Source organism: Scyliorhinus torazame, chromosome 4 (genome assembly GCF_047496885.1).
Source record: "Scyliorhinus torazame isolate Kashiwa2021f chromosome 4, sScyTor2.1, whole genome shotgun sequence".
In the NCBI taxonomy this organism is placed as follows: Eukaryota; Metazoa; Chordata; class Chondrichthyes; order Carcharhiniformes; family Scyliorhinidae; genus Scyliorhinus; species Scyliorhinus torazame.
Genome location: NC_092710.1, coordinates 296,558,161 through 296,583,427, shown reverse-complemented (window position 1 = coordinate 296,583,427; position 25,267 = coordinate 296,558,161). Strand labels below are relative to the sequence as shown.

The 25,267-nt window shown below is 46.7% G+C and overlaps 1 protein-coding gene across 3 annotated transcripts in view; it reads right to left on the bottom strand.

Moving 5' to 3' along the window:
• The window catches only part of afg1lb (AFG1 like ATPase b), a 267,168-nt gene that overhangs the window by 170,976 nt on the left and 70,925 nt on the right, over positions 1-25,267 (bottom strand). For 2 of the 3 annotated variants that reach the window (XM_072499963.1, XM_072499964.1), the window contains exons 4-5: positions 18,093-18,194; positions 117-247 (exon numbers count right to left, since the gene is read on the bottom strand). In XM_072499963.1, coding sequence (XP_072356064.1) covers positions 117-247; positions 18,093-18,194 — 233 coding nt within the window. The remainder of the gene's footprint in view (positions 1-116; positions 248-18,092; positions 18,195-25,267) is intronic. The other variant, XM_072499965.1, reaches the window with a different exon arrangement.

Genomic DNA, 25,267 nt, shown 5'->3' with positions numbered 1-25,267 from the left:
TAATACTATCTAAGTTACTATCTGCATTAGCCCAAACACACATACAAGTTCTGCCCTCTTGAGTACATTAAGCTTGTACATTAACTCAATATGTCCAGCAAAAATGTTCCAATTACCTGAAACTCATCAAAACACAGTAGCCAGCTCTCATCGCTGATTTCTGCTGCTATTGGTGCTATTGGGTCATATGACTTGGCCATTAAGCCAGGTTTCCTCTTTGGTAGAGTCTGCTTTAACCGGTGAATTCCTGTTGTAACAAAGTTGAAAAACTGGTTATTACTGATATTTAGGGAACCTGTTTTAACAACTTTAAAAACATATCTAGAACCAGACAAAACAATGGTTATGGTATGTTGGTGGCACATTTCATTTTTAAGTATTCAATCAATTTTACAATGAAGACAATTAAAGGATTCAGTGCATGCTCATGGATGTCCCCTTCTCCCACCCTTAAAGTGAGGTGTCAAAACAAGACTTGGTAAGCTTGATTCTCAACAAAATAAAATGGAAGATAACAGAAATTGGTGGATTTAGATTACCGTTCTTCAGTTTACTGTTTACACTTTGTTGTTGTCACTCACGCCACTTTACTGCATACACAGAATTGACAAGAAAACAATGTTTCTCTCATTGAGCCCTAAATCTTTTGGTTTTGACTGAATTACAGAGAATGCAGAGCACGAACATGGCTATTCAACCCAACCGGTCCATCTGGCATGTATGCTCCACATGTTGACTCCTAGTTTGCTGGATGGCCGAGATTGTACTTTACTTTGTCAAAGAATAACTAATTCAGGAGAAACAGCGCAGATGCAATTAAGGCTAAGCTATATAAGTACACGAGGGAGAAAGGAATAGAAGAAGCTTAAACTGGCGATTGAATGCCTGATTCGTGCTGTAAATTTCATGGTGTAAAACATTGTCCTGCTGCTCCAGAACGTCCTGCTGCTCCAGAACGTCCTGCTGCTCCAGAACGTCCTGCTGCTCCAGAACGTCCTGCTGCGTTCCAATACATTTTGACAATGAACATACCTAGAATCATAAAATTGCATACTTTGCAGAATAGGAAGAGGGGAGATCTGCAGGATAGAGACTGGTAATTATCTGGGAGAGAAATGGATTTTGGAGAACATGGTTGTTGACGTGGCATGGTAGGACTTGGATAGTGATAGTGAAGACTGCGGTGGAGACAATAAGTCATTGCAATAAACCAGGCTAAATGAATTGTGGGTGTAAATCTGAACTTGGAAGGACGTGGGTTAATAAATTACTTTGTTCAAGGCAAATCTCACTGAATTCTTCAATGAAATAACAGAGAAGGATGGTGAGGATAGCACAGTAGATGATGTGATTATGAACTTTCAGAAGGTATTTGATAAAATGCCACCTAAAAGATTTTTTTTTTTAATAAACTTTTATTGAGGTATTTTTGGTTTTACAACAACAAAATAAAACAATGAACATGAGTCTATAAACATAGTGCAACTTCCTCCCTTACAGGTCCTACCTTTATTAACACCCTACTCGGAGCTAAACTAACCCCCCCCACCACCACCCTTCTGCTGACAATTAATTTTCCGCAAAGAAGTCGACGAACGATTGCCACCTCCGGGCGAACCCTGGGCCCTATAAAAGTGAAGGTCCAAGTTCAGAGCTCTCTCTCATCTTCGCCTGCTCGAGACCTTCGCAAGACCAGCCACCGGCAAGTGTAAGTTTGAATCCAGCGATCGCTATCCGGTAGAAACACCTAGCCACCGACCTGTAGCAGCCTTTTGAATCCCGCGGGCCAGATTTGATTGGACAAGCCATTTGTTTCCCTGACCTGGTGGGCTCTTCCTAAGTTAAGTATTGGCCAGTAGTGATAGGTTTGTTATATAGAAAGTAGTATTAGGGTATTAATATTGCTTGTTGTATATAATAAATGACCGTTGTTTTAATCCTGACTAAGCGGTGTGCTGTGTTATTAATCATAACCTGAACTTGAACCACGTTGTGGTATCATAAAGATACCTGGTGACTCATGAGCAAAGGTGACCTAAACAGAGCAAATAGACTAAAGCTAAAAAGAGCAACATAGAGCTAAAAAGACCCGACTTAGAAGTGGAAAACCACTCCGGGAGAACCCCAACATTTTGAATTAGAATCCAATCGGAAACAAAACAAACAAAAAAAAACCACAAAGTGTTCAAGCGGTTCTGGTTAATAATTCACAATTCGGAAGTGTGTATATGCATGCGTAACTAACAGGGTTATAAGGCAAAACTGATAGATTTTTTGTTGCGTCAAAACTATCGGCAGTTGGTATTTCGGAAATTAGCGCAAGCCGTACCCGCATCTACCACACCACCTTAACCCCTGTTCCAAATTCGAACGTAACGAGCAGATGAGAGAGAGCCATGCAGGCAATGCAAGCGATGCAGCGCCTCATGAACCCCGAAGATTTTGCTGTCGCACCAGTCAGCAGCGTAGGAGCGGGACAGTGTCCCGTTTTGGAAGTGGATATCCGCAAAATTCTGCAGGGCAAAGGATGGCCCGTGTGGAAGGAATTCTGCAATAACGACGACTCAGGTCCTGGAAGTATAGGGCATACTTGGTGGGAGAACCTGAGTGAGATTCACAGAAAGAATTTAGCAAAAGCGCGCAAGCCGATGGCAATTGTGTCCAGTCTGGCACAATTGCGAGGCACAGAGGAGGTCGTCAGGACGCTCCGCAAGGAAATAGAAGGCATACATCGGATAAGTAAAACCGATATATGCGAAATAGAGAAAGAGAACCTGGAGTTAAAAGGGAAATTAGCAGCAAAGGACCAAGAGGTGGCTGACGCCAAACGGGGTCACCAATCTTGTCTGGCGCACTTGAGTAGTTTCCAGTCACAATATGAGAAGGCTTATCAGGACCTGCAGCGTGCAGTCCTGGTAAAGAAAGAAACAGAAAACCAGTTAGAGAAGCTCCAGAAACAATGCAGTGATCTCAAGGCAGCCTTGAGAGCGCTCCACGCCACAACAACGGAACAAAGGCAGAGTACTTTAGACCATGCAAAGTGCCGAAAGCAGGTTGCAGACTTGAAAGCACTGCTTTCTGTCCAAAAGGGATTTCAAGAAACCTTTGGGGAAAGTTTAGACCAGGAAGACGGCCCTGATTGGGAAGAATTGCAAGAGACAGCGCAGCGATATGTCCAGGGAGCATGTGCGCAGGAAAAACCCCAAAGGAGGAAAGCACCCCCAACCCCCACACAACAGATAATACAGGCTCCCATGAACCCTGTAACAACCCACCGCACCGCCACAGCAGACGAGGCGGAAGTCTTATATTCCACCCCCCTCACAGTGACCCAATTACGGGACGCGTGTGCCAAAATCATACCGTTCCTCCCCGCTTCAGACCCACACCATTTCTTTGCCACCGTCAAACACCAGGCGACCATGTACGGCCTGGATGAGAAAGAGCAGGTAAAGCTCACGGTCCTCAGCTTAGACCCATCGGTCGCAGCAGCCCTTCCCGACCCACAGAATGTAGGAGGAGGCACCCTTGCAGAAATGCATACCGCGATCCTGGATGCGATCGGGTACAACCGGGGCGACCCCGTAGACGGTCTGAATAAATGCAGTCAGAAAAAGTCTGAACACCCCACAGCGTTCGCAGGACGCTTGTGGATTCATTTTGAAGCCGTTTTCGGCAACGTAGATCGTGCCCATTTGTCCCCAGACAATATGGCCAAGTGGACCCGCACCCTTATCTCCCATGCCACGGAAGCAGGACAGAGTGCCTGTAGCAATTATGACCCCTCGGAGGAGGCTCATAATGAGAAGTGGGTGGTCAAGAGATTGTCCCGCGTTTGAGAACAAGCGGCTCACGGTAAATCAGCCACTAGAACACACGAGGAAAACCAAGCCGCCGCAGACGTGCAGGCAGTAAGAACCACTCTTCACAACCCCACCTGGGTAAACGAGGGAAAGAACAGCCCCTCAGCCAAACCGCAAGAGTGCTACAATTGCGGACAATTGGGACATTTTGCTAGAGAATGCAATGGCCCTAAAAAACCACAGAGTGCCCAACAGACCGGCGCTCTCGATAAGAAAAAGGCAGAGCCCGTAGCGGCCGAGAACTGAGGTGTCCACAAGATGATTTAAAGGAGACACTTGATGAAAAGTGTTGTCCTTTCTGATGGAACCTGCAGAATGTTTTATGTTGTCTGTCTGTTTGTTAAATGTCGTTCGTCCGACAGGAGAATTTTCTCACTGCCCCACACCCATTCACCTGAACTCTTTTAACTTTCCCACTGACACACACCGCGGCCACACGCCCATTCTGCCGAAGCCTCTGAGGACTTGCCTCAGACACCCGATCGTAGCTCCTCTTCTGATTTGATGGTCGAATCAGAACAGTAACCCCACCATGACGACTACATTGTTGTCTGTTCTTTGGTCGCTCAGGCAGTGGAGAAACGGCGTGAGACCCGCCCTGCCTGGGGACCCCCCGTTGGTCAAAAACGCTCGGGTAGGGAAGATACGCTATTGGTAGCCGTCCTACCCGGGGACTCCACCCAAATCGTACCCGTCGCGGCCCACACGCACCTCATTCGAACTTTTCATTCAAAAACCGTTTTATTTTATTTAGGCAACCTTTGGGTTGCTGCCACATGCTATTTACATCCTAGAGCATTTGGATGATAAAGTTAGCACTGGTCCACCATTGGGAAGTGTGCCGTGTCCAAACATTTGTTTTGAAAAAAAAAAATGGGGGGAGAGTCACATGCTGTGACCAATTATAAGGGTTTAATTGGCCCCAAGAAGGACAGACACACTAACACACCAGATATTAAACCGAAGTATTTACACACACTACGCTTGTCTTACAGAACTCCAGAAGCTCCAAGTCCGGAGAAAACCAGTAAACAGAAAAAGGAAAAGAAAGAAGACAGCCATGAGGACTCCCTTCTTCGTGCTCAACATGTTTATTATGGACATTTGGTGGCGCGGGAACGCGGACCCCATTACTCCAAACCCCCCTGCCGTTAACGCTTCACTGCCCCGTAGTACCGAGGGCCCAGTCACCATCCATGCTGCATTATCCTGGTGTGCCAAGCTCATAACTTGGTACTCCCTATCATACATCATTGAGGCACTGTTGGCATTGGCTATACTCAGTTGTGCAGTACAGACCATGCGCCTCCGCAAGTGGAAAAGGAGAGCGTACCGCGCTCGAACCCCGGTATATTGGATCCGATCCCCGATATTCGGCTATGACCAGACCCCAGACCCCCGCGACCTATAAAGAATAAAGAGTATTCACGTGCATTATTCCTGTAAATAAAGAGATATACGGAACGTTTCATTAAAAAAAAATGTATGATCCTGAGCTTGACTGCCAAGCCAGGAAAGAGTATATTAAATGTTGTGATTGTTGTTGTTTGTTTTAGTAAGATAGGATAATGCAATGTTTAGGAGTATAGAGTGTTTAGGTAAAATTAGAGGTTCCCAGTTTATTTTTTTTTATAGATACATGCCTGACATAGCACCCTCAAGAATTGTTTAGGTAAATTTTTGTGCATAGCTGGGTCAGAGTAGTGGCCATGTGGGAGGTGCCCCCCGCCCCCCCAGTCGGGAAACGAAGAGGACAAAATTTATATGTGATCCTTCACGCTTCGCGTTAGGATCACAAGGCGGGAATGTAGCCATGTTAAATGGCTGCGTTCCGATTAATCTGGCCAAAACCCAGTTTAAAATGGCTAACCCGAAAGACTGCTGGGAAAAGCAGCCAAGAAGACACAAGCAGGCAGCTGCAGACAGGTTTGCATATTCAGCTCTGGGAACGTAGCCCAGATCGATACTCAGGGCTATCAACAGCCCATCAACCCAGGTATCCGCAGTTTCATTCAGGACTGTTTACACCTAATCTATTCAGACATCCACAGTTAAATCGGCTATCCCCGGGAACAATTGCAACATATTAGCAATTGAATACCGGGCCAGACCTGTCGGCGCCTGCAGTGGCCGAAACAAAGACAGGTGAGCGACCACCCCCTGATCGAGGAATCGCCTCACCATTGGACACATCGACCCCAGAGATTGGGGACAGAATCCAATCACTTGGGACTCAGGGTCAAGGGCCGCCCCGGGAGGCGGGAAGCCCCTGGGCCCTATAAATGTGAAGGTCCAAGTTCAGAGCTCTCTCTCATCTTCGCCTGCTCGAGACCTTCGTAAGACCAGCCACCGGCAAGTGTAAGTTTGAATCCAACGATCGCTATCCGGTAGAAACACCTAGCCACCGACCTGTAGCAGCCTTTTGAATCCCGCGGGCCAGATTTGATTGGACAAGCCATTTGTTTCCCTGACCTGGTGGGCTCTTCCTAAGTTAAGTATTGGCCAGTAGTGATAGGTTTGTTATATAGAAAGTAGTATTAGGGTATTAATATTGCTTGTTGTATATAATAAATGACCGTTGTTTTAATCCTTACTAAGCGGTGTGCTGTGTTATTAATCATAACCTGAACTTGAACCACGTTGTGGTATCATAAAGATACCTGGTGACTCATGAGCAAAGGTGACCTAAACAGAGCAAATAGACTAAAGCTAAAAAGAGGTGGTAGGAGCAGGAAAGTTGAGACGTAGGAAGTGCAGATACCTAAATTCATTTCCTCTCGTCAATCAAAATTTCTTCTCCAGCTCCCTCAAGCTTGGAAAGCTCCCCCCTGTAAACACATCCCCCATTTTCTCAATCCCTGCCCTCTGCCATCTCCGAAACCCCCGTCCATCCTTCCCAGGGCAAACCGTTGATTATTACAAATTGGAGACTAGACAGATGCTCCCTCCGCTCCTACATGCTTCCTCCATTGCCCACAGAGCCGCCACCACCACAGGGCTGGTGGAGTACCGTGCCGGCGGGAACGGCAGAGGCGCCGTTATCAACGCCCAAAGCTGGTGCCTTACATGAAGCCGCCTCCATACGCTCCCCTGCCGACCCTCCCCCCACCACCCACTTCCTAATCATTGCTATATTCGCCGCCCAATAGTAGTCACTGAAATTTGGCAGTGCCAGCCCGCCCTCTCCCCAGCTCTGCTCGAGCATGCCCTTTTTTACTCGCAGGGTCTTGCCAGCCCATACAAATCCAGTGATCACTTTGTTAACCCGTTTAAAAAAGGACCACTTAATAAAGATGGGGAGACACTGGAACACAAACAGTAATCTCGGATGGACCGTCATCTTCACCGTCTGCACCCTCCCAGCTAGTGACAACGGAACGCGTCCCACCTTCGGAAATCGGCCTTCATTTGGTCTACTAATCGGGCCAGATTTAGCTTGTGCAGCCGTTCCCATTCCCGCACCACTTGGATGTCTAGATACCTAAAGCTTCCCCTACCACTCTAAACGGCAGTTCCACCAATCGCCTCTTCTGTCCCCTTGCCTGGATCGCAAACATCTCACTTTTCCCCATATTTCGTTTGTACCCCGAAAACCAGCCAAATTCCCCCAGAATCCTCATGATTTCTTCCATCCCCTCTGCTGGGTCCGATACATACAGGAGCAGGTCGTCTGTATAAAGCGAGACTCTGTGTTCCGCTCCCCCCCCCCCCCCCCCCCCCCCCCCGACCAGCCCCTTGAAGCTCTCGGTGCAATTACCAACAGCTCTATAGCTAACGCGAACAACAGTGGGGAGAGGGGGCATCCCTGTCTCAACCCCGATGCAGCCTAAAATAGTCCGATGTTGTCCTATTCATCCGTACGCTCACCACAGGAGCCTGATACAGCAACCTGACCCAGTCAATAAAGCCCCGCCCAAATCTGAACGTCCCAGTACCTCCCACAGATATTCCCATTCTACTCATCAAAAGCCTTGTCTGCATCCATTGCGATCACTGCCTCCACCTCCCTACCTTCTGGGGGCATCATGATCACATTTAACAACCTCCTTACATTGGCCACCAACTGCCTTCCCTTAATAAACCCCGTCTGGTCCTCCCCAATCAATTCCGGGACACAATCCTCAATCCTAGAGATCTCAGATTTTGGCCAGCAACCTGGCGTCCATATTCAGCAGGCAGATCGGCCTGTCGGACCCACACAGCTCCAGGTCCTTGTCCCGCTTCAGTATCAGCGGAATCGTGGCCTGTGACATCATCGGGGGAAGCACCCCTCATTCCCTTGCCTCATTGAACATCCTCATTGAACATCCTCATCAACACCAGCCCCAATATCCCAGAGAACGTTTTATAGAACTCCACTGGGTACCCATCCGGCCCTGGGGCTTTACCCGACTGCATGGCCTTCAGCCCCTCTGCTATCTCTTCGATCCAGATCGGGGCCCCCAGCCCTTCTACCAGCTCCCCGTCCACCTTGGGAAATTTAGCCCCCCTAGGAAGTGCCTCATCCCTTCCAGCCCAGGTGGGTGTTCCGACCCATACAGCCTACTATAAAACTCCTTAAACGCCTTATTCACTCCTGCCGAGTCTCCCACCAGGTTCCCGTCTCCATCCTTTACTTTCCCCATCTCCCTGGCTGCCTCCCTCTTTCTAAGCTGCTGTGCAAGCATTCTGCTGGCCTTCTCTCTATGCTCATAAATCACCCCCCTCGCCTTTCTCAGCTGCTCTACTGCCCTTCCTGTGGTTAATAAGCCGAACTCCGCCTGTAGCCTCCGCCATTCCCTTAACAGCCCTGCCTCTGGGGTCTCCGCATACCTCCTGTCGATCTGTAGTATCTCCTTTACCAATCGGTCCTTCTCTGCCCTGTCTACCTTCTCCCTGTGGGCCCGTATCGAGATCAGTTCCCCTCTAACCACCGCCTTCAGTGCTTCCCAGACCACCGCTGCCGAAATTTCCCGTGTCATTGACCTCCAGGTAGTTCATAATACATTTCCTCAACCGCCCACACACCTGTCCGTCAGCTAAAAGTCCCACGTCTAACCTCCAGTGCGGGCGCTGGTTACTGTCTTTACTAACCTGTAGGTCAACCCAGTGCAGATTGTGATCGCCGAGTATCCCGTGTCCACCACCACCATCAGTAGACCCCTCCTCCACCCATCTGCTCCATGAACCTTTTTAGTTTCTTTGCCATTGCTGGCAACCTGCCCATTTGTGAGCTTGACCGGTCTAAACCAGGGTCAATAACTGTTGAAGTCCCCTCCCATGACCAACCTGCACGAGTTCAGGTCCGGTATCTTCCCCAACATCCTCTTTATGAACTCCACATTGTCCCAATTTGGCGCATACACATTTACTGGTACCACCTGCACCCCCTCCAATTTCCCACTGACCATAATGTACCGACCTCCCACATCCAAAACTATTCTTCCCGCCTCAAACACCATTCGCTTGTTGATCAGGATCACGACCTCCCTCGTCGTCGAGTCCAGTCCGGAGTGAAAAACCTGTCCGACCCAACCTTTCCTTAATCTAATCTGGTCAGCTACTCCAAGGTGCGTCTCCTGCAGCATTACCACGTCTGCCTTCAGTCCTTTCAAATGCGCGAACACGCGTGAACTCTTGACCGGCGCATTTAGCCCTCTTACATTCCAGGTGATCAGTCTAGTTGGGGGGGGGGCTCATCGCACCCCCCCCCCCCACTTCGCTGACCAGCCATCCCCTCCCTTGGGCCAGCCGGTGCCTCCACTGGCTCACCCCCAGGCAGCCTCCGCCCCCTACCTCCTCTCTGTCCCTCAGCAACAATCCCTCCCTCGTCAGCAGAACATGCCTCCCCCCACCCCCACCCAGTAACAGCACAAAATAAATCAACCCCTTTGATAAGCCTAACATCTGCTCACCCCCCCACTGCGCTTCCGTAAGCTAGCCCACCCAGCTAGCTTCGTGGCCCTCACCCCTGGCACTAGACATTCTCCCACATATTGTTCCCTCTCCACCTCCCCCTCCCATCCTCCCCCCCGCCCCGCTAATACATATATATTCAAATGAAAAACAATCTCAACATACTTGCCCGATAGAGAAAAAAAACACACCAGATAAACAAAGAAAAGATCAAGCAAAAAGATCCAGTGCCTGGACAAACACACCTCCATCTCCCAACAATGTGAATGAAAACTTTAACTCACTCAGCTCTCCAAGTGGCCCCAGATCAATACAGAAGGGATTACAAATAACGTCCACAAAACGATAAACGAGAAACTTTTTTGAACATAAACGTTGCAGCAAAGTTCTAAGTTCTCAGTCTGACACCAGCCCTTTCTTTTTCACGAAGTCCAACGCTTCCTCAGGCGACTCGAAATAAAAATGTTGCTCCTCGTATGTGACCCAGAGGATACAACAGCCCGAACTTCACCTTTTTCTTGAAAAGGGTCGACCTTATCTGGTTAAACCCCACTCTTCTCCTAGTCACCTCCGCACTCAGGTCCTGATAGATCCGCAGGATATTGTTGTCCCATTTACAGCTCCGTATCTGCTTGGCCCACTGTAAAATACGCTCCTTATCCAAATACCTGTGGAATCTCACCACCATTGCCCTCGGGGGGGGTCTCCCATCCATGGCTACCTCGCAAACGCTCGGTGAGCCCTGTCCACCTCCAAGGGTCGGGGGAATGCCCCACCCTCCAGCAGCTTCTCGAACATGCCCGCTATATATGCCCCAGCATCCGCTCCTTCGGAGCCCTCCGGGAGCCCAACGATTCTCAAGTTCTGCCGGCGGGACCTGTTCTTTAGGTCCTCCACCTTCTCCAGGAGCCTTTACTGCTGGTCTCTCAGCATCCCCACCTCCAACTCCACCGCAGTTTGATGTTCCTCCTGGTCAGCCAGCGACTTCTCTACTTTCTGGATCGCCCGATCTTGGGCATCCAATCTAAGCTCCAGCTGCGCAATTGCCTCTTTAATCGGGTCCAAGCAGTCCTGCTTCTGCTTGGCGAAGCCTTCCTGAATAAGTTGCATCAGCTGCTCCGTTGACCGCTGGATCGGCAAGGCAGAGGTCCGGTCCTCCGCCATGCCTCCTCCCCAAGTCTTCTCTGTTCTTCTGTTTCTGTCTTTGCGAGCACTTCTAGTCCTCCTCTCCACGCACCAATGTGGGAATCCAGTACATAATTGCCTCTGTCATCAATTTTTCAAATCAAGTCCGGCGAAAAATCGGGGGAAAAGGTCCAAAAGTCCGACCCGAGAGGGAGCCACCAAATGTGCGACTTACTCCTTCATAGCCGCCACCGGAAGTCCCACCTAAAAGACTTGTTAACAAAATTATAGCCCATGGGATTAAAAGGGTAGTGGCATCACGAATATGAAATTGGCCAAGAGATAGAAAGCAGAGAGCAATGGTAAATAGTTGTTTGTTAGACTGGGGGAATGGTGCATCTAGGGTCAGTACTAGAACTGCTTCTTTTATATGTATATTAATGATCAGTCCTTGGGTACACATGGCATCATTTACAATAGATTACAATTGACAAAACTTGGGAAAAGTAATAAAGGGAGAAAGATAGTTGGAGACCTCCGGGAGCATAGCTGATGAAATGAGAAGACAGCTACAAGGGAGTGAAAAGTTTGGATGGTGGATTGTGAGCATTGGAAGTGAACAGATAAGATAGCTTGAAGGTGAGGAGTGTGTACTGCAGACAATGGGTAGTAGAATAGCGGATCTTTGAGAGGATGGAGGCAGAGTTTATGATAAAACAAAGATAAAGGTGGAATAAATATAAATGGAATGTAAATTCAAATGGAGGAATGTTTATGGAACATCGTAAAGAGCAGAGGCCAAACACAGAGAAGTAGAGACAGGTTTACACCCAAACTAATTATATCAGAATACCATAGCCAATGTAAACCATGAGCTTCTCCAAAATAAATAAACATTTGGCTTCAGAATACAGACTTTTGGGGAAAGTAAGTAAATTTAAAAAAAACAACATTGAACAGATCAGCAAATAAAAGAATGAGTAATAGTAATATTAACATGAAATGGTGCCTTCTGCCCGAGAGCAATCATTATGCAAAGTTAACCAAAATTGGCCTTGGATGAGGAGAAAAATAAGATAAAATAGCAGAAGAGCTGACAGGGATAATGCGGAGGAGCAATTAGACAAATAAATAAAGGTAACGGCAAAGTTGCCAAAGTCCCAGGTAACCATAGGCTGCTTTTCCCTTTGAGGGGGAGAGCTGACGGGCGGTGATTTAACCTGAGCGTCACCACACCTCAGGCGAGGGGCAAGGTTGAAAAGGCGGAGCCTTCATGAATAACCCAAGTAAATAGATGGCCTGTGATAGCAATGGTAACAAGCCTATTGCTTATTGTATAAAAAAGGTCTCAAAAGAAAAATTTAAAGAGAGAAATTTTTAAAGGTTCAGATGCGATGAGAGACAGCGTTTTGGAATAATTTATGGCTCGAGTGGAAATTAAACAACGGTGTACAAAAGATTAAAAGTTTGATGCTTCTCTAGCTTTAGTAATAGAAAAGGTTACAATTGATGCAAAGAGCTCATGCAACTCACTCACATGATAACAAAAACTGATAATCAGATAGATATGAAAATAAACATTCTAAAATGACTTGGAAAAAGAGATGTAACCAATTGTGACACCAAGTGAGAAGACACAAGAAGTGTTTGTTACAGTTACAAAAATAACATTACACAAAGTCCCACCACATGATGGTGCTACCACCATTTTGGAGTCAATTCTACACTGAGAATGTAGAACTTACTTCCAGGATAAGTGGCTGATGCAGAAATAGTGTCAATATTCAGGATTAGATTGGATAGGTCAAAGAAGAAAAATGAAAAAGGAACAGCGTGCATAAACATATTCAGGACTATTTTTCTCATGGGGTGAGCAAACAGCAAGAACTAGTGGAGTCAACTGGTCTTTTGCCAAGCGTTAACTTTTCCGTATTTCTATGCAACTCACAGATCTCCATATTGTTGCTGCTCTTAATGGTCAATTAATATGCAAACATAACCGAAGGTAATTAAGTGATCATGACTTCCCTTCCTTCATGTGGCAAAGTACTTAGCTTTTGGTCACCCTTCATTCTAGTATTACAATCAAAATGAGAACACCTGTTAATATTGTTTTATGATCAAGAGAGAAAAGGTACTCGGAAAACGAACGGGACTGAAGGCCAACAAGTCCCCTGGACCTGATGCCCTGCATCTAGGAAATGAAAACAAGTGACTGCAGAGATGGTGGATGCATTGGTTGTAATCGTGCAAAATTCACTAGATTCTGGAAAGGTCCCAGTTCAACACCTCCATTCAAGAAAAGAGGGTGAGAGAAAGAGAGGGAAAAAGCAGGAAGCTATGGGCCAGTTAGCCTAATTACCTATCCTTGGAAAAATGTTAGAATCTATGATTAAGGAGGCAGTAGGGCACTTCCGGTGGCGACATGTAGGTAGAGGTCACACCCTGGGTGACTCCTGCGAGAGTTTTTGATTTTTAGCCCTTCACACCCAGTTTTTGGGGAGAATTTTGCATGACTATCTGTTGGAAAGGCTAAGGCAACCAAAGGATTTTGAAAAACCAGAAAATGAATCCGGGGCAAAAGGGGGTGAGCGAAGTCCGTCGGCGAGTTCGGCGGGAGGATAGATAGCAGAAGCCGCGTGGGGCCACGCCCATCACGGTGGATAAGCTAGGCGATCGCGGGGGAGTTTGAGCAGCTGTTTTCCACGCACTTTGACAAGCATCGCAAGGAGATGATGACCTCGCTCAAGGAATGGGTGGATAAGACACTTGCCCCGATGGAGGTGGCTCTGGCAAAGACATCGGGGGTGCGGCAACAAAGAGACGCTTTGAAGGGGGTGGAGGAAGATTTGTCGCAGCACAGCGACCAGTTCGCCTCGATGGTTGAGTAGCTGCAGAGGGTGGTGGAGAGCAATAAAGGGCTGAGAGCCAAGTTGGAAGACCTGGAGAACAGATCACAAAGGCAAAATCTAAGGATCATGGGACTGCCTGATGGGCGGGAGGGCTGGAGGCTGAAGGAGTACTTTGCGGAGATGTTCGCTGGGTTGATGGGGGAGGAGGATCCCTCCCTCTACAAGTTGGACAGGGCTCACCGGTCACTCTGCTCAAAACCAAAGCCGAATGAGCCACCAAGAGCTGTATAATATGCTTCCACAGCTATCAAGTGAAGGAAAAGGTGCTGAGATGGGCAGAGCTGAACAGAGAGGTGAGGTGGGAAGGAGATGGTACTCGTATATACCAGGATCTCACAGCAGAGCTAGCGAGAAGGCTTCGCCCTTTGGCAGGGCGAAGGCGGTGTTGTACAAAAGCAACGTGAGGTTTGGGGTGGTCTACAGGGTGAAGGGGAGGTTTAATAATAATAATAATCTTTGTCAGGACTAGGCTTACATTGACACTGAAATTAAGTTACTGTGAAAAGTCCCCAGTCCCCACATCCCGGCGTTTTTGTAAGTTACATATAACTCTAAGGACCTCTACATAGAGACGGAGACATTTGAGAAAAATATTGAACTCGATGATCAGCCATGATCATAATGAATGGCAGAGCAGGCATATAGGGCTGATTGGCCTCCTCCTGCTTCTATTTTCTATGTATGTGTCTATGTATTTTCTATGAAGTAAAAAGTTTTGTTAAAAGCACTTTAGCCGCAGAAACATTGGCTCTTGTGGAAGCAGTGCGTATGGGACTCTATCTTTCAAACATTTTCTAGGAAATTCTATGTACACATAAGGTGTACTGAAAACAGTTTGCCCTTAGACATTAGGTAATTGTTCCTTGGAGGATAATATTTATCAACAAAAAACATAAGTGAAAAAAAGAGTAGATCTTGTTGGTATGAAACAAATAGTGGAAAAAAGGTAAATACCAAGATCAAGTGGTTGATGTAAGTGATCAAATATCTCATTTGTTTTACAAAAAAGAATGTTTGTACCAAGAAGTTATTGAGGATCCTGGAAGAGGGTTGTCTAGCTTGGAAAGTAATTTTTTTCTCTTTTTTTTGGGAATACTATTGTGAGCGTCAATTGTTAAGTTTCTGTTATTACCTGCCCAGACTCTATTGGCTGGGGACAATTAGTTACCCATGTTTCTTGGGGAATATGAGCTCCCCCAAGAGGGGGCGGGACAAGCACTCAGTTGCAACTGTACAAATTGAGCCGGCAGTGTGGTACTGGCTAGAGAAGGAAGCAATAGTGAACTACTGCTGCTATGTACATATCGCTTTGAATAAAGTTACTTTCTGTTTGACTCTACAAACTCATGCTGGGTTCTTCATGACCCTCACAAAAGTTTCATTTAAAGAAAACAAGGGAATCTGTCAATTGCATAAAATAAGTGTCAGGATGAACAGGTGGAGGGCATTCATTATTTGAGTACATATAAAGAGACATATTGTCACTGGTGTATTCACTTGTCTATTCACATGTATTTGCAAATACATCAAAATGAAATAAAGCTCGACTTCTGGTCTCCTTCATCACCAAATGGCTCAGTTGAGCAGTGGGCAGGAAAATAGAGTTACGGCCACAATCAGACCAAGCTTACTAAATGGCAGGACTCGCTTGCTGGGCCGAATGGGCTACTACTGCTCCTATTTCTTATGTTCTTTGGTTCTTCTGGTGAATTTTGTATTCATCAAGATGAGGGATTTTACAATGTTTAAAATACGCATATCTACTTCAAGAACTCTTCATCAATATCAAGCATCTAAAGATCAGGTGCTACACGGTCTTCGAATACTCCATATTGCACCAGACAACTTTTCCTTCTTCCACAGCGGCAATCCCTGTAGCCAGAGTACAACCGGCAATTTATACCAATTGCTATATGCTTTGCATCATGTGCCTACATCCAGTACGACGACAATAATCTCTTCCTCAATGTCAACAAAACTAAGGAGATTGTCATCGACTTCAGGAAGCGGAGAGGAGAACATGCCTCTGTCTACATCAATGGGAACGAAGTAGAAAGGGTCGAGAGCTTCAACTTTTTAGGTATCCAGATTACCAACAACCTGTCCTGGTCCCCCCATGCCGACACTATAGCTAAGAAAGCCCACCAACGACTCTACTTTCTCAGAAGACTAAGGAAATTTGGCATGTCAGCTACGACTCTCACCAACTTTTACAGATGCACCATTGAAATCATTCTTTCTGGTCGTATCACAGCTTGGCATGGATCCTGTTCTGCCCAAGACTGCAGGAAACTACAAAAGGTTGTGAATGTAGCCCAGTCCATCACGCAAACCAGCCTCCTATCCATTGACTCTATCTATAATTCCCGCTGCCCCAGAAATGCAACCAGCATAATTAAGGACCCCACGCACCCTGGACATACTCTCTTCCACCTTCTTCCGTCAGGAAAAATAACTCTTCCATCTTCTTCCATCAGGAAAAAGATACAAACGTTTGAGGTCACGTACCAACTGACTCAAGGGCAGCTTATTAAGTTGATCTTTTCTCTACACCATAATTATGACTGTAACATAACATTCTGTAGTCTCTCCTTCCTTCCCCATGTACAGTATACGTTGTCTGTATAACATGCAAGAAACAATAATTTACACTATACTAATACATGTGACAATAATAAATCAAATCAAAAGTAAGAATTGGGCTGAAACTATCCAAATTAATTTTAAATGGCATCTTTACAAGAGGACATCTTTGCAGCTTCAGCGTCGATTGAACACAAATCCAGATATTCAGCTTAAAGAATCTACTGGCAACAAATACCTGGGGTGGGATTCTCCCATTCGGCGGCAGTGTCCACATATGTCGGAAACGCCATCGCGTTTCATGACGGCGTGAACGGGCCGCTGGTAGTACCGATTCTGGCCCCTAAAGGGGGCCTGCAAGGCGCTGGAGCGGTTCAAAGAACAAACAAAGAACAAAGAAATGTACAGCACAGGAACAGGCCCTTCGGCCCTCCAAGCCCGTGCCGACCATGCTGCCTGACTAAACTACAATCTTCTACACTTCCTGGGTCCGTATCCCTCTATTCCCATCCTATTCATGTATTTGTCAAGATGTCCCTTAAATGTCCCTATCGTCCCTGCTTCCACTACCTCCTCCGGTAGAGAGTTCCAGGCACCCACTACCCTCTGCGTAAAAAACTTGCCTCGTACATCTACTTTAAACCTTGCCCCTCTCACCTTAAACCCATGCCCCCTAATAATTGACCCCTCTACCCCGGGGAAAAGCCTCCGACTATCCAACCGGCTGGAGCGGTTCACGCCGTTCCAGCCTCCCATCCCGGCGCGAACTGTGCGCCGCGGGATCCACGCATGCGCAGTGGCACCGGCGTCAATGAGGACATGCGCAGTGGCGCCGGCGCCAACCCGCGCATGCACGGTGGCCTCCCTCAACGCGCCGGCCCCAACGCAACATGGAGCGAGAGTTCAAGGGCCGGCATGTAAGAAAATAGGCCCGGGGAGTGAGAGGCCGGGCCACCGATTGGTGGGCCCCGATCGTGGGCCAGGCCCACCTCCCCGGGGTTGGAGCCCCCTCCACCACCCCCCCTCTCCCTTCCCACCCCCACCACAGGCAGCCCCCCGACCCGATGTGCAGCGTTCCCGCCGGCTGCGACCAGGTGTGGACGGCGCCGGCTGGACTCTGCCTTTTTAGAGCGGCCGCTCGGCCCATCTGGGCCAGAGAATCGGCAGCCCGGCAGAGCAGAGCGGCCCGTGACCGGTGCCGTACCGGCGCCAAATCTCCACTCCACGGAGAATTGCGCGCCAGCGTCGGCGTGGCGTGGTTACAGGGATTCTCCTGCCCGGCGCGGGGCTGGGAGAATCCCGCCCATGTTCTTTTTAAAGTGCATACTTTTCCACACAACTGCCCTTGTAGTCATCACTCTGAACATGTTTCCTGACCAAGAGGACCTTTCTGAGACTTCACCCTTTTCCAACCTCCATCAATGCTGCTCCAAAAATAGCATTCAGAGAGAGACAATCGCTCAGGAAAACTCGATTATTTTTCCTTCTTGACTTTAAGGAATGTTTCATCAGATTTTCCCACTTCCTGATGGTAGTAGATTTGAAATTGAGAATTTATTGCATGAGGAATAGTGGATGTAAACCCACAAGTTACCACTCTGTGTTGTACACAATTGGAGCTACAATGCAAATTGACTTTATGGTATTTTTTAAACCTCGAATTTAATTTATGCTGACGTTCTGCATTTCTGATGCTCTAGTTGAAATATCTTACTTTGATGGACATCCAGCATGAAACCATGAAAATGTACTCTACTTTTCCTTTTAACCGTTGCGTGAGAATAAAACAGGTCCATCACCATGGTCTTCCCCGTCCCTGTGAAGAACAAGGGAGATTTTGTATCACAAAAAGAATAGCAATGACTTTTCCTTTTACTACCTGCAAATGTGATGCGAGAAAAAACGTTTTCAACGAGTGGTTTGGGTCTGCAATGCACCGTCTGGAAGTGTAGTGGAGACAGATTCTATTAAAGCATTCAAGACTGCATTAGATGATTACTTGAATAGAAACAATACGCTGGGGTCCGGGGAAAAGGCAGGGGTAAGCCATAATGCTCGTTTGGAGAGCTGGTGCAGACACGATGGGCCAAATGGCCTCCTTCTGCACTGTAACAATTCTGTGATTCTATTAGCTTTTTACATAAAAGGAGTAGAATATATTAACCGTTTATTTTCAATTGACATATGAAGCTGAACATTTTGTAGCAGATGCATTGGTTAACCAACACTGTGCAATTTGTTTTCTGAGATTGCTATGGAGATATGCAAAGACGAGAACAGTTTTAATTTGGCAACACCCGGTTAGAAAACCAGACTTGGGAAGAATTACTTTTTAAACGGAGACGCTTTTCTTACATCCTTTCCCAGTGTATGCACTGAGAACAGTTGAGTACAGTGGAGTATAGAGTGGTTATGTTACTGGGCTAGTAATCCAGAGGCTGGGATAATAATTGCAGGGACGCGAGTTCAAATCCCAATGTAGCAGTTCAAATTTATTTATTTATTTCAAAAAACATATACCATCAGTTAATGGTGACTGCAGTCCGGTTCACTAATTTCCTTTCGGTATGGAAATCTGAATCCTTACATAGTCCGTTCTCTCTGTGACACCATACCCACAAAAATGTGCTTGACTCTTAACTGCCTAGCATGTAACAGACTGCTATGAAAAAACATAAGAAGCATGAAACTGGATGGACCACCCAGCATCATTCCAAACCGTCGACACGGCAATGTTTTTCTCGCTAACATCTAGGGACTGGGAGAACTACTGACAATTATAGTCACAGAACCAAACCTGTCAATCAACATCCTAGATCAACATCCCTGGGCATTCCCTGTCCCACAGGCTGCACAGACACACCAGAGGTGGCAGTGGTATACAGTCAGGAGCAAGCGGTCCTGGGATTTCTCCTCAGTCCCAATTAGGTCTCATGGGATTAGATTAAATATGCCCAAGTAAAATCCTGCACTCCTAAACTGCTGAAACAGTGCATTAGCTCAGACTGAAAAACACATTTCCCCCTGTCAATTTCAGCTTTTGGCTCCTAAAAGCTCAGGCCCTGCAAAACCAAAACCCTTTTTATAAATACGATCACTGCAGTCAAGCACACTATAACCCCAGACTTTTAAACCCTTAAATGGCCAAACGCGTGGAAACCAATATTCCTAAAATCCTTCATTCATCACACTCAGTAACAACACTACTGCCCAAGTTGTCATAGTCCTGAAGGACATAGTTGCTGGAATAGGCTTGCAGCATGGCACGAGAATCAATACCATGGAAAAAGCCTACTTGATCTCACCCTTACCAATCCCCCTGTTGCCGATATATCTGTCCAGGACAGTATTGGTCGGAATCTCGGCCACTCTTGACTGCACAGTCCTTGTGGAAATGAAGTCGATTTTAGCACTACCATAGAGCGACATGAGATAGATCAAGAACAGATGGTATGCATTAGGTGCAGAGAGTCATCTTCAGCAGTAGAATGGAATGCCATCCAACCTGTGACATCATGGCCTAGCATGTCCTTCATTCTACATTGCCATCAAATCTGAGGATCAACACTGGTTTAATGAGGAGTGCATATCAGGAGCAACACCAGGCATCATCTAAACCTGATGAAACTACAACATAACTTCCCTATTAAATAATGGAAGCAGCATTGTTACAATCCCAGCTGATGTCACAACTGGACAATCAGATCCCAGAGCGAAAGCCTTCCTCAAGAGATTGGAACTTCTATTTTTCTGTAGAGGATGGATTTGTTTATTGTCACGCGTACCAAGGTCCAGTAAAAAGTATTTTTCTGTGAGCAGCTCAAACAGATCATTAAGTGCGTGAAAAGAAAAAAGAAAATACATAATAGGGCAACACAAGGTACACAATATAAATACATAGACACCAACATCGGGTGAAGCACACAGGGGTATAGTGTTAATCAGGTCAGTCCATAAGAGGGTCATTTAGGAGTCTGGTGACAGTGGGGAAGAAGCTGTTTTTGAGTCTGTTCGTTCGTGTTCTCAGACTTTTGCATCTCCTGCCCGATGGATCAAGGCATTCTGCGAGTATGGAGTTGATGCGCTTCATGACCAACCTCTTGAAGCACTTTATTACGACTGATATCAGGGCCACCGGACGGTAGTCCTTGAGGCACGTTGCCTGGTTCTTCTTTGGCACAGCATGATGGTGGTCTTCTTGAAGCAGGTAGGGATCTCGGAGTGGAGTAGGGACAGGTTAAAGATGTCCGCGAACACATCAGCCAGCTGGTGCGCGCAGGCCTTGAGTGCACGACCAGGGATCCCACCGGACCCGTCGCTTCCGAGGGTTCACTTTCAGGAAGGCCAATCTGACTTCAGAAGCTGTGACGGTGGGTATGGGTGTGTTATGGGTTGCTGGGGCACTCGACAGCGGATCGTTGGTTCCCTGCTCGAACCGAGAATAGAATGCAGAGTTCATCGGGGAGGGTGCGCTGCTGCTGGAGATATTGCTGGCTTCGCTTTGTAGTCCGTTATGTTCTTTAGGCCTTGCCACAACCGCCGAGAGTCTGTGACTCTAGCTTGGTTTGATATTCTCTCGTGGCATCTCGGATGGCTTTGCGGAGGTCGTACCTGGATTTTTTGTATAGGTCAGGGTCGCCTGACTTGAACACCTCCGATCTGTCCTTCAGAGGGAGTCAATTTCGCGATTGAGCCATGGTTTCCGGTTGGGGAATGTACGTACTGCTTTCTTTGGCATGCAGTCGTCCACACATTTGCTGATGAAGTCTGTGACGGTGGTGGCATACTCATTTAAGTTGGTCGCTGAGTTCTTAAATATGGACCAGTCCACTGTCTCCAAGCAGTCACGTAGGAGCTCTTCTGTTTCCTCGGACCAGCACTGCACGACCTTCTTAGCTGGGTTCTCCCGCTTGAGTTTCTGCTTGTATGCTGGAGAAGGAGCACCGTCTTATTGTCTGATTTTCCAAAGTGCAGTTGGGGGATGGTACGGCCGGCACCCTTGATTTTTGAGTAACAGTAGTCAAGAGTGTTGTCGCCCCTGGTGGGACAGGAGATGTTCTGGTGGAATTTTGGCAGTACACTCTTGAGGTGTGGATGCAGAGTTGCAGGACTACTGATTAACTTTTGACAAAAGAATAAAACATTTATTCAACAAGAAAACTTCTAACTATAATACACTACTCTTTCACTTGTGCTTGAGGGCTTGGCTGTCTGCCTGCCAGGCCCCAAACCCCTGATCCAGGTCATGGCAGTTTGACACCTCCCATCTTAGGGATGCACGGGGCAGCACGGTGGCGCAGTGGGTTAGCCCTGCAGCCTCACGGTGCCAAGGTCCCAGGTTCGATCCCGGCTCTGGGTCACTGTCCGTGTGGAGTTTGCACATTCTCTCCGTGTTTGCGTGGGTTTCTTCCCCACAACCCAAAAGATATACAGGGTAGGTGGATTGGCCACGTTAAATTGCCCCTTAATTGGAAAAAATGAATTGGGTATACTAAATTTATTTATTTTTTAAACTTAGGGATGCACCTTTTACCACATATTTTAGCTAATTCTATTTCATAGGCCCTTCCACCTTGAGAGAGGCTATTCTCGGGGGACTGGTTATTTCTTATCCAGCCAACAAAAGACATGGAATGCAGGGCAGCCAGCATCAATTGGAGGCCTGTTTGGCTGATGCTGAGAGGTATAAGAGGGCCCTTAACAAGCAATTGTTGAAGGAAGTTAATGTAGGGAGTGTGGTTCTAGACTCCTTATTGACAGAGCAGGCTGAGAGAAGCTTAAAATTTGTAAGGCAGCAACGATATGAGTTTGGGAATAAGCCGAGGTGGCTGCAGCTATTAGGGAGATTCAGTCGGGCAAGGCCCAGGGGGTGGATGGTTTTGGGTATGAGTTTTACAGGGAGTTTAAGGATCTGTTTATAGAGTTATTGGTGGGCATGTACGGTCACTCTTTTGAGGCAGGGATGGTGCCACCGACACTTTGAGAAGCCTCTATATCCCTGATTTTAAAGACAGGTAAAGTTCCAGAGGAATGTCTCTCATTTGAATGTAAATTTAAAATTGTTGTCCAAGGTATTGACAAGACAGCGGGAAGGTATCCTTCTGACAATTATTCAGGAAGATCAGACTGCGTTTATTTAGGGCAGGTTCTCCAGTGATAATGTGAGGAGATTGTGGAACGTGATTTAGGCTTTACAGAAGTGGGTTCTAGATTAACTGGTGAACTCCTTGCATGCGGAGAAAGCTTTTGATCAGTTTGAATGGAATTATTTGGTGTACACACTGTGGCGATTTGGGCTGGGTGAGGACTATGCTAAATAGATTTGGGTGTTGGACCATAGACTCTGGCAGCAGTGCTGACTAATGGGTTAGGTGTGAGAATTTTGGATTCCAGAGAGGCACCAGGCAGGGCCGTTCCGTATCACCCTTGTTATTTGCATTGGCCATAGTGCCTTAGGCGAAGACTATTTGGCAGGACCCCATAATACCGGGGTTAAAGTGTGGGGATAAACAGCACAAGATCACACTTTATGTGGACTGTTTGCTGCTGTTTGTGTTGAACCTGCATGTCTCAGTTCCCGCTATCATTAAAGCGGTGAATAGATTTCGTGCCTTTACTGGTCAAAAGATTAATTTTACAAAGTTGGCCAATAAAAAGATTTGAAAAAAAAAAAAAAAGTTTTTTTTTACAAAGTCAGAGGCTATGCCAGTGGGAGAGCTGAGGTGTAGACCTCCCCCTCTTCTGCACCCCCCCCCCCTCCCCCTTTGCTAATCCTGCTAATTTCCCTGAGCAGCACGGTGGCACAGTGGTTAGGACTGCTGCCTCATGGCGCCGAGGTTCCAGGTTCGATCCGGCTCTGGGTCACTGTCTGTGTGGAGTTTGCATATTCTCCCCGTGTTGCGTGGGTTTCACCCCCACAAAGCAAAGATGTGCAGGGTAGGTGGATTGGCCACGCTAAATTGCCCCTTAATTGAAAAAAAACGAATTAGATACTCTAAATTTATAAAAACAAAATCCTGCTAATTTCCCCTTTAGGTGGTTCCCATTGGGTTTTAAGTGCCTGGATATCACAATTACCTGTTTAAGGCAGTTGTATGGGACCAATGGCTGGGCAGGATTGCCTTGATTAAATGAACATGTTGCCCAGATTGTTATACCCCTGCAGATGGTGCTAATCTTACTATCAGCTAGAGTTTCAAAGGTGATCATTGATCAATGGAATGATCAGTTCATTTATCTGGAATAAGAAGAAGCCTCGCCATAAGTTTACTAAGCTCCTGCTCCCAAGGGCTAAGGGCGGGGTTTGGGCCCCCAAACATTAGGCTGTACCAACTGGTGTCTCACCTCAGGTTCACAAGAGATTGGGTTTGGAAGGACCCTCCCTCCATTTGGCTTGACATTGAAGCAGACCAGTTTCGGCTTACCCTCTACAGGTGATGTTATTTTATGGAGACGATGGTGATTATATACACTGCAGATGGACCTGTGTTATGATTCAATCCAATTAGTCCAGTGAAATGAAATGAATGAAATGAAAATCGCTTATTGTCACAAGTAGGCTTCAAATGAAGTTACTGTGAAAAACCCCTAGTCACCACATTCCGGCGCCTGTTCGGGGAGGCTGTTATGGGAAGCTGAGTCAGAGAGCTGAAGAAGATCATAGAATCTACGGCACGGAGACAGGCCCTTTGGCTCAAACTTGTCCATGCCAACCAAAACACCCATCGAAGCTAACCCCATTTGCCTATGGAATCATAGAATCTACGGCATGGAGAATCTTTGACAGTCTTAGAACTTAATCCTATGTTCCTAATTCTGGGTCTACCAGATGGGAGATCATAGAATTACTGATAAAAGGCTGTACAATACCGGCTTTTGCAGCTCATAAGAATATCCTTTGCACCTGGATTGGGGACAAAAACATCCTTCAATTCAAACTGGCATAAATTAATTATGGAATGCTTTCTAATGGAATTCCTGACATCTGTGATCCGTTACAAATCTGATGCATTCCATCGAGTATTGGATCCCATCTTCAATTTATAGGCTCCACCTTGTCTGACTTGCTCCTGTTGGGCTTTCCAAGAGCCATCTTGATCTCGCAATACATGAAGGTGTGCGGCCTGAACTGTTATCCTTTCGTACTTGTATGTCCTTATTCCCCTTTCCACCGTAATCTGTTATTAACCGGTTATTAGATTGATCCGGTATCAGGGCATCACGGTGGCATTTTGGTTAGCACAATTTCTTCACAGCTCCAGGGTCCCAGGTTCGATTCCGGCTTGGGTCACTGTCTGTGCGGAGTCTGCACATCCTCCCCGTGTCTGCGTGGATTTCCTCCGGGTGCTCCGGTTTCCTCCCACAGTCCAAAGATGTGCAGGTTAGGTGGATTGGCCATGATAAATTGCCCTTAGTGTCCAAAATTGCCCTTAGTGTTGGGTGGGGTTACTGGGTTATGGGGATAGGGTGGAGGTGTTGACCTTGGGTAGGGTGCTCTTTCCAAGAGCCGGTGCAGACCCGATGGGCCGAATGGCCTCCTTCTGCACTGTAAATTCTATGAAAAAACTGCAAGTACTGGTTCCTTAAGTATACTGTTCTAAATAAATCCTGTCTTGTTTGTTCCTATAATTTAATAATTCTTGCTCTGTACTGTACCTGTTTTGCATTGTTAATTACTTTCTTTTTATTCTTTGTTTTGATATTTGTAAAAAAAAATTAATTGCAAAATCTAACAAAGACATATATTAAAAAAAGAACGATTTGGTGGTAAAATTGACCAGAAACTTAACAGGACTAGCCACATAAAATCTGTGGCTACAAAAGCAGGTCAGGGGCTGGATATTCTGCAGCAAATGCCTCACCAAGGCTTTTCCACTACCTCCAGGTCAC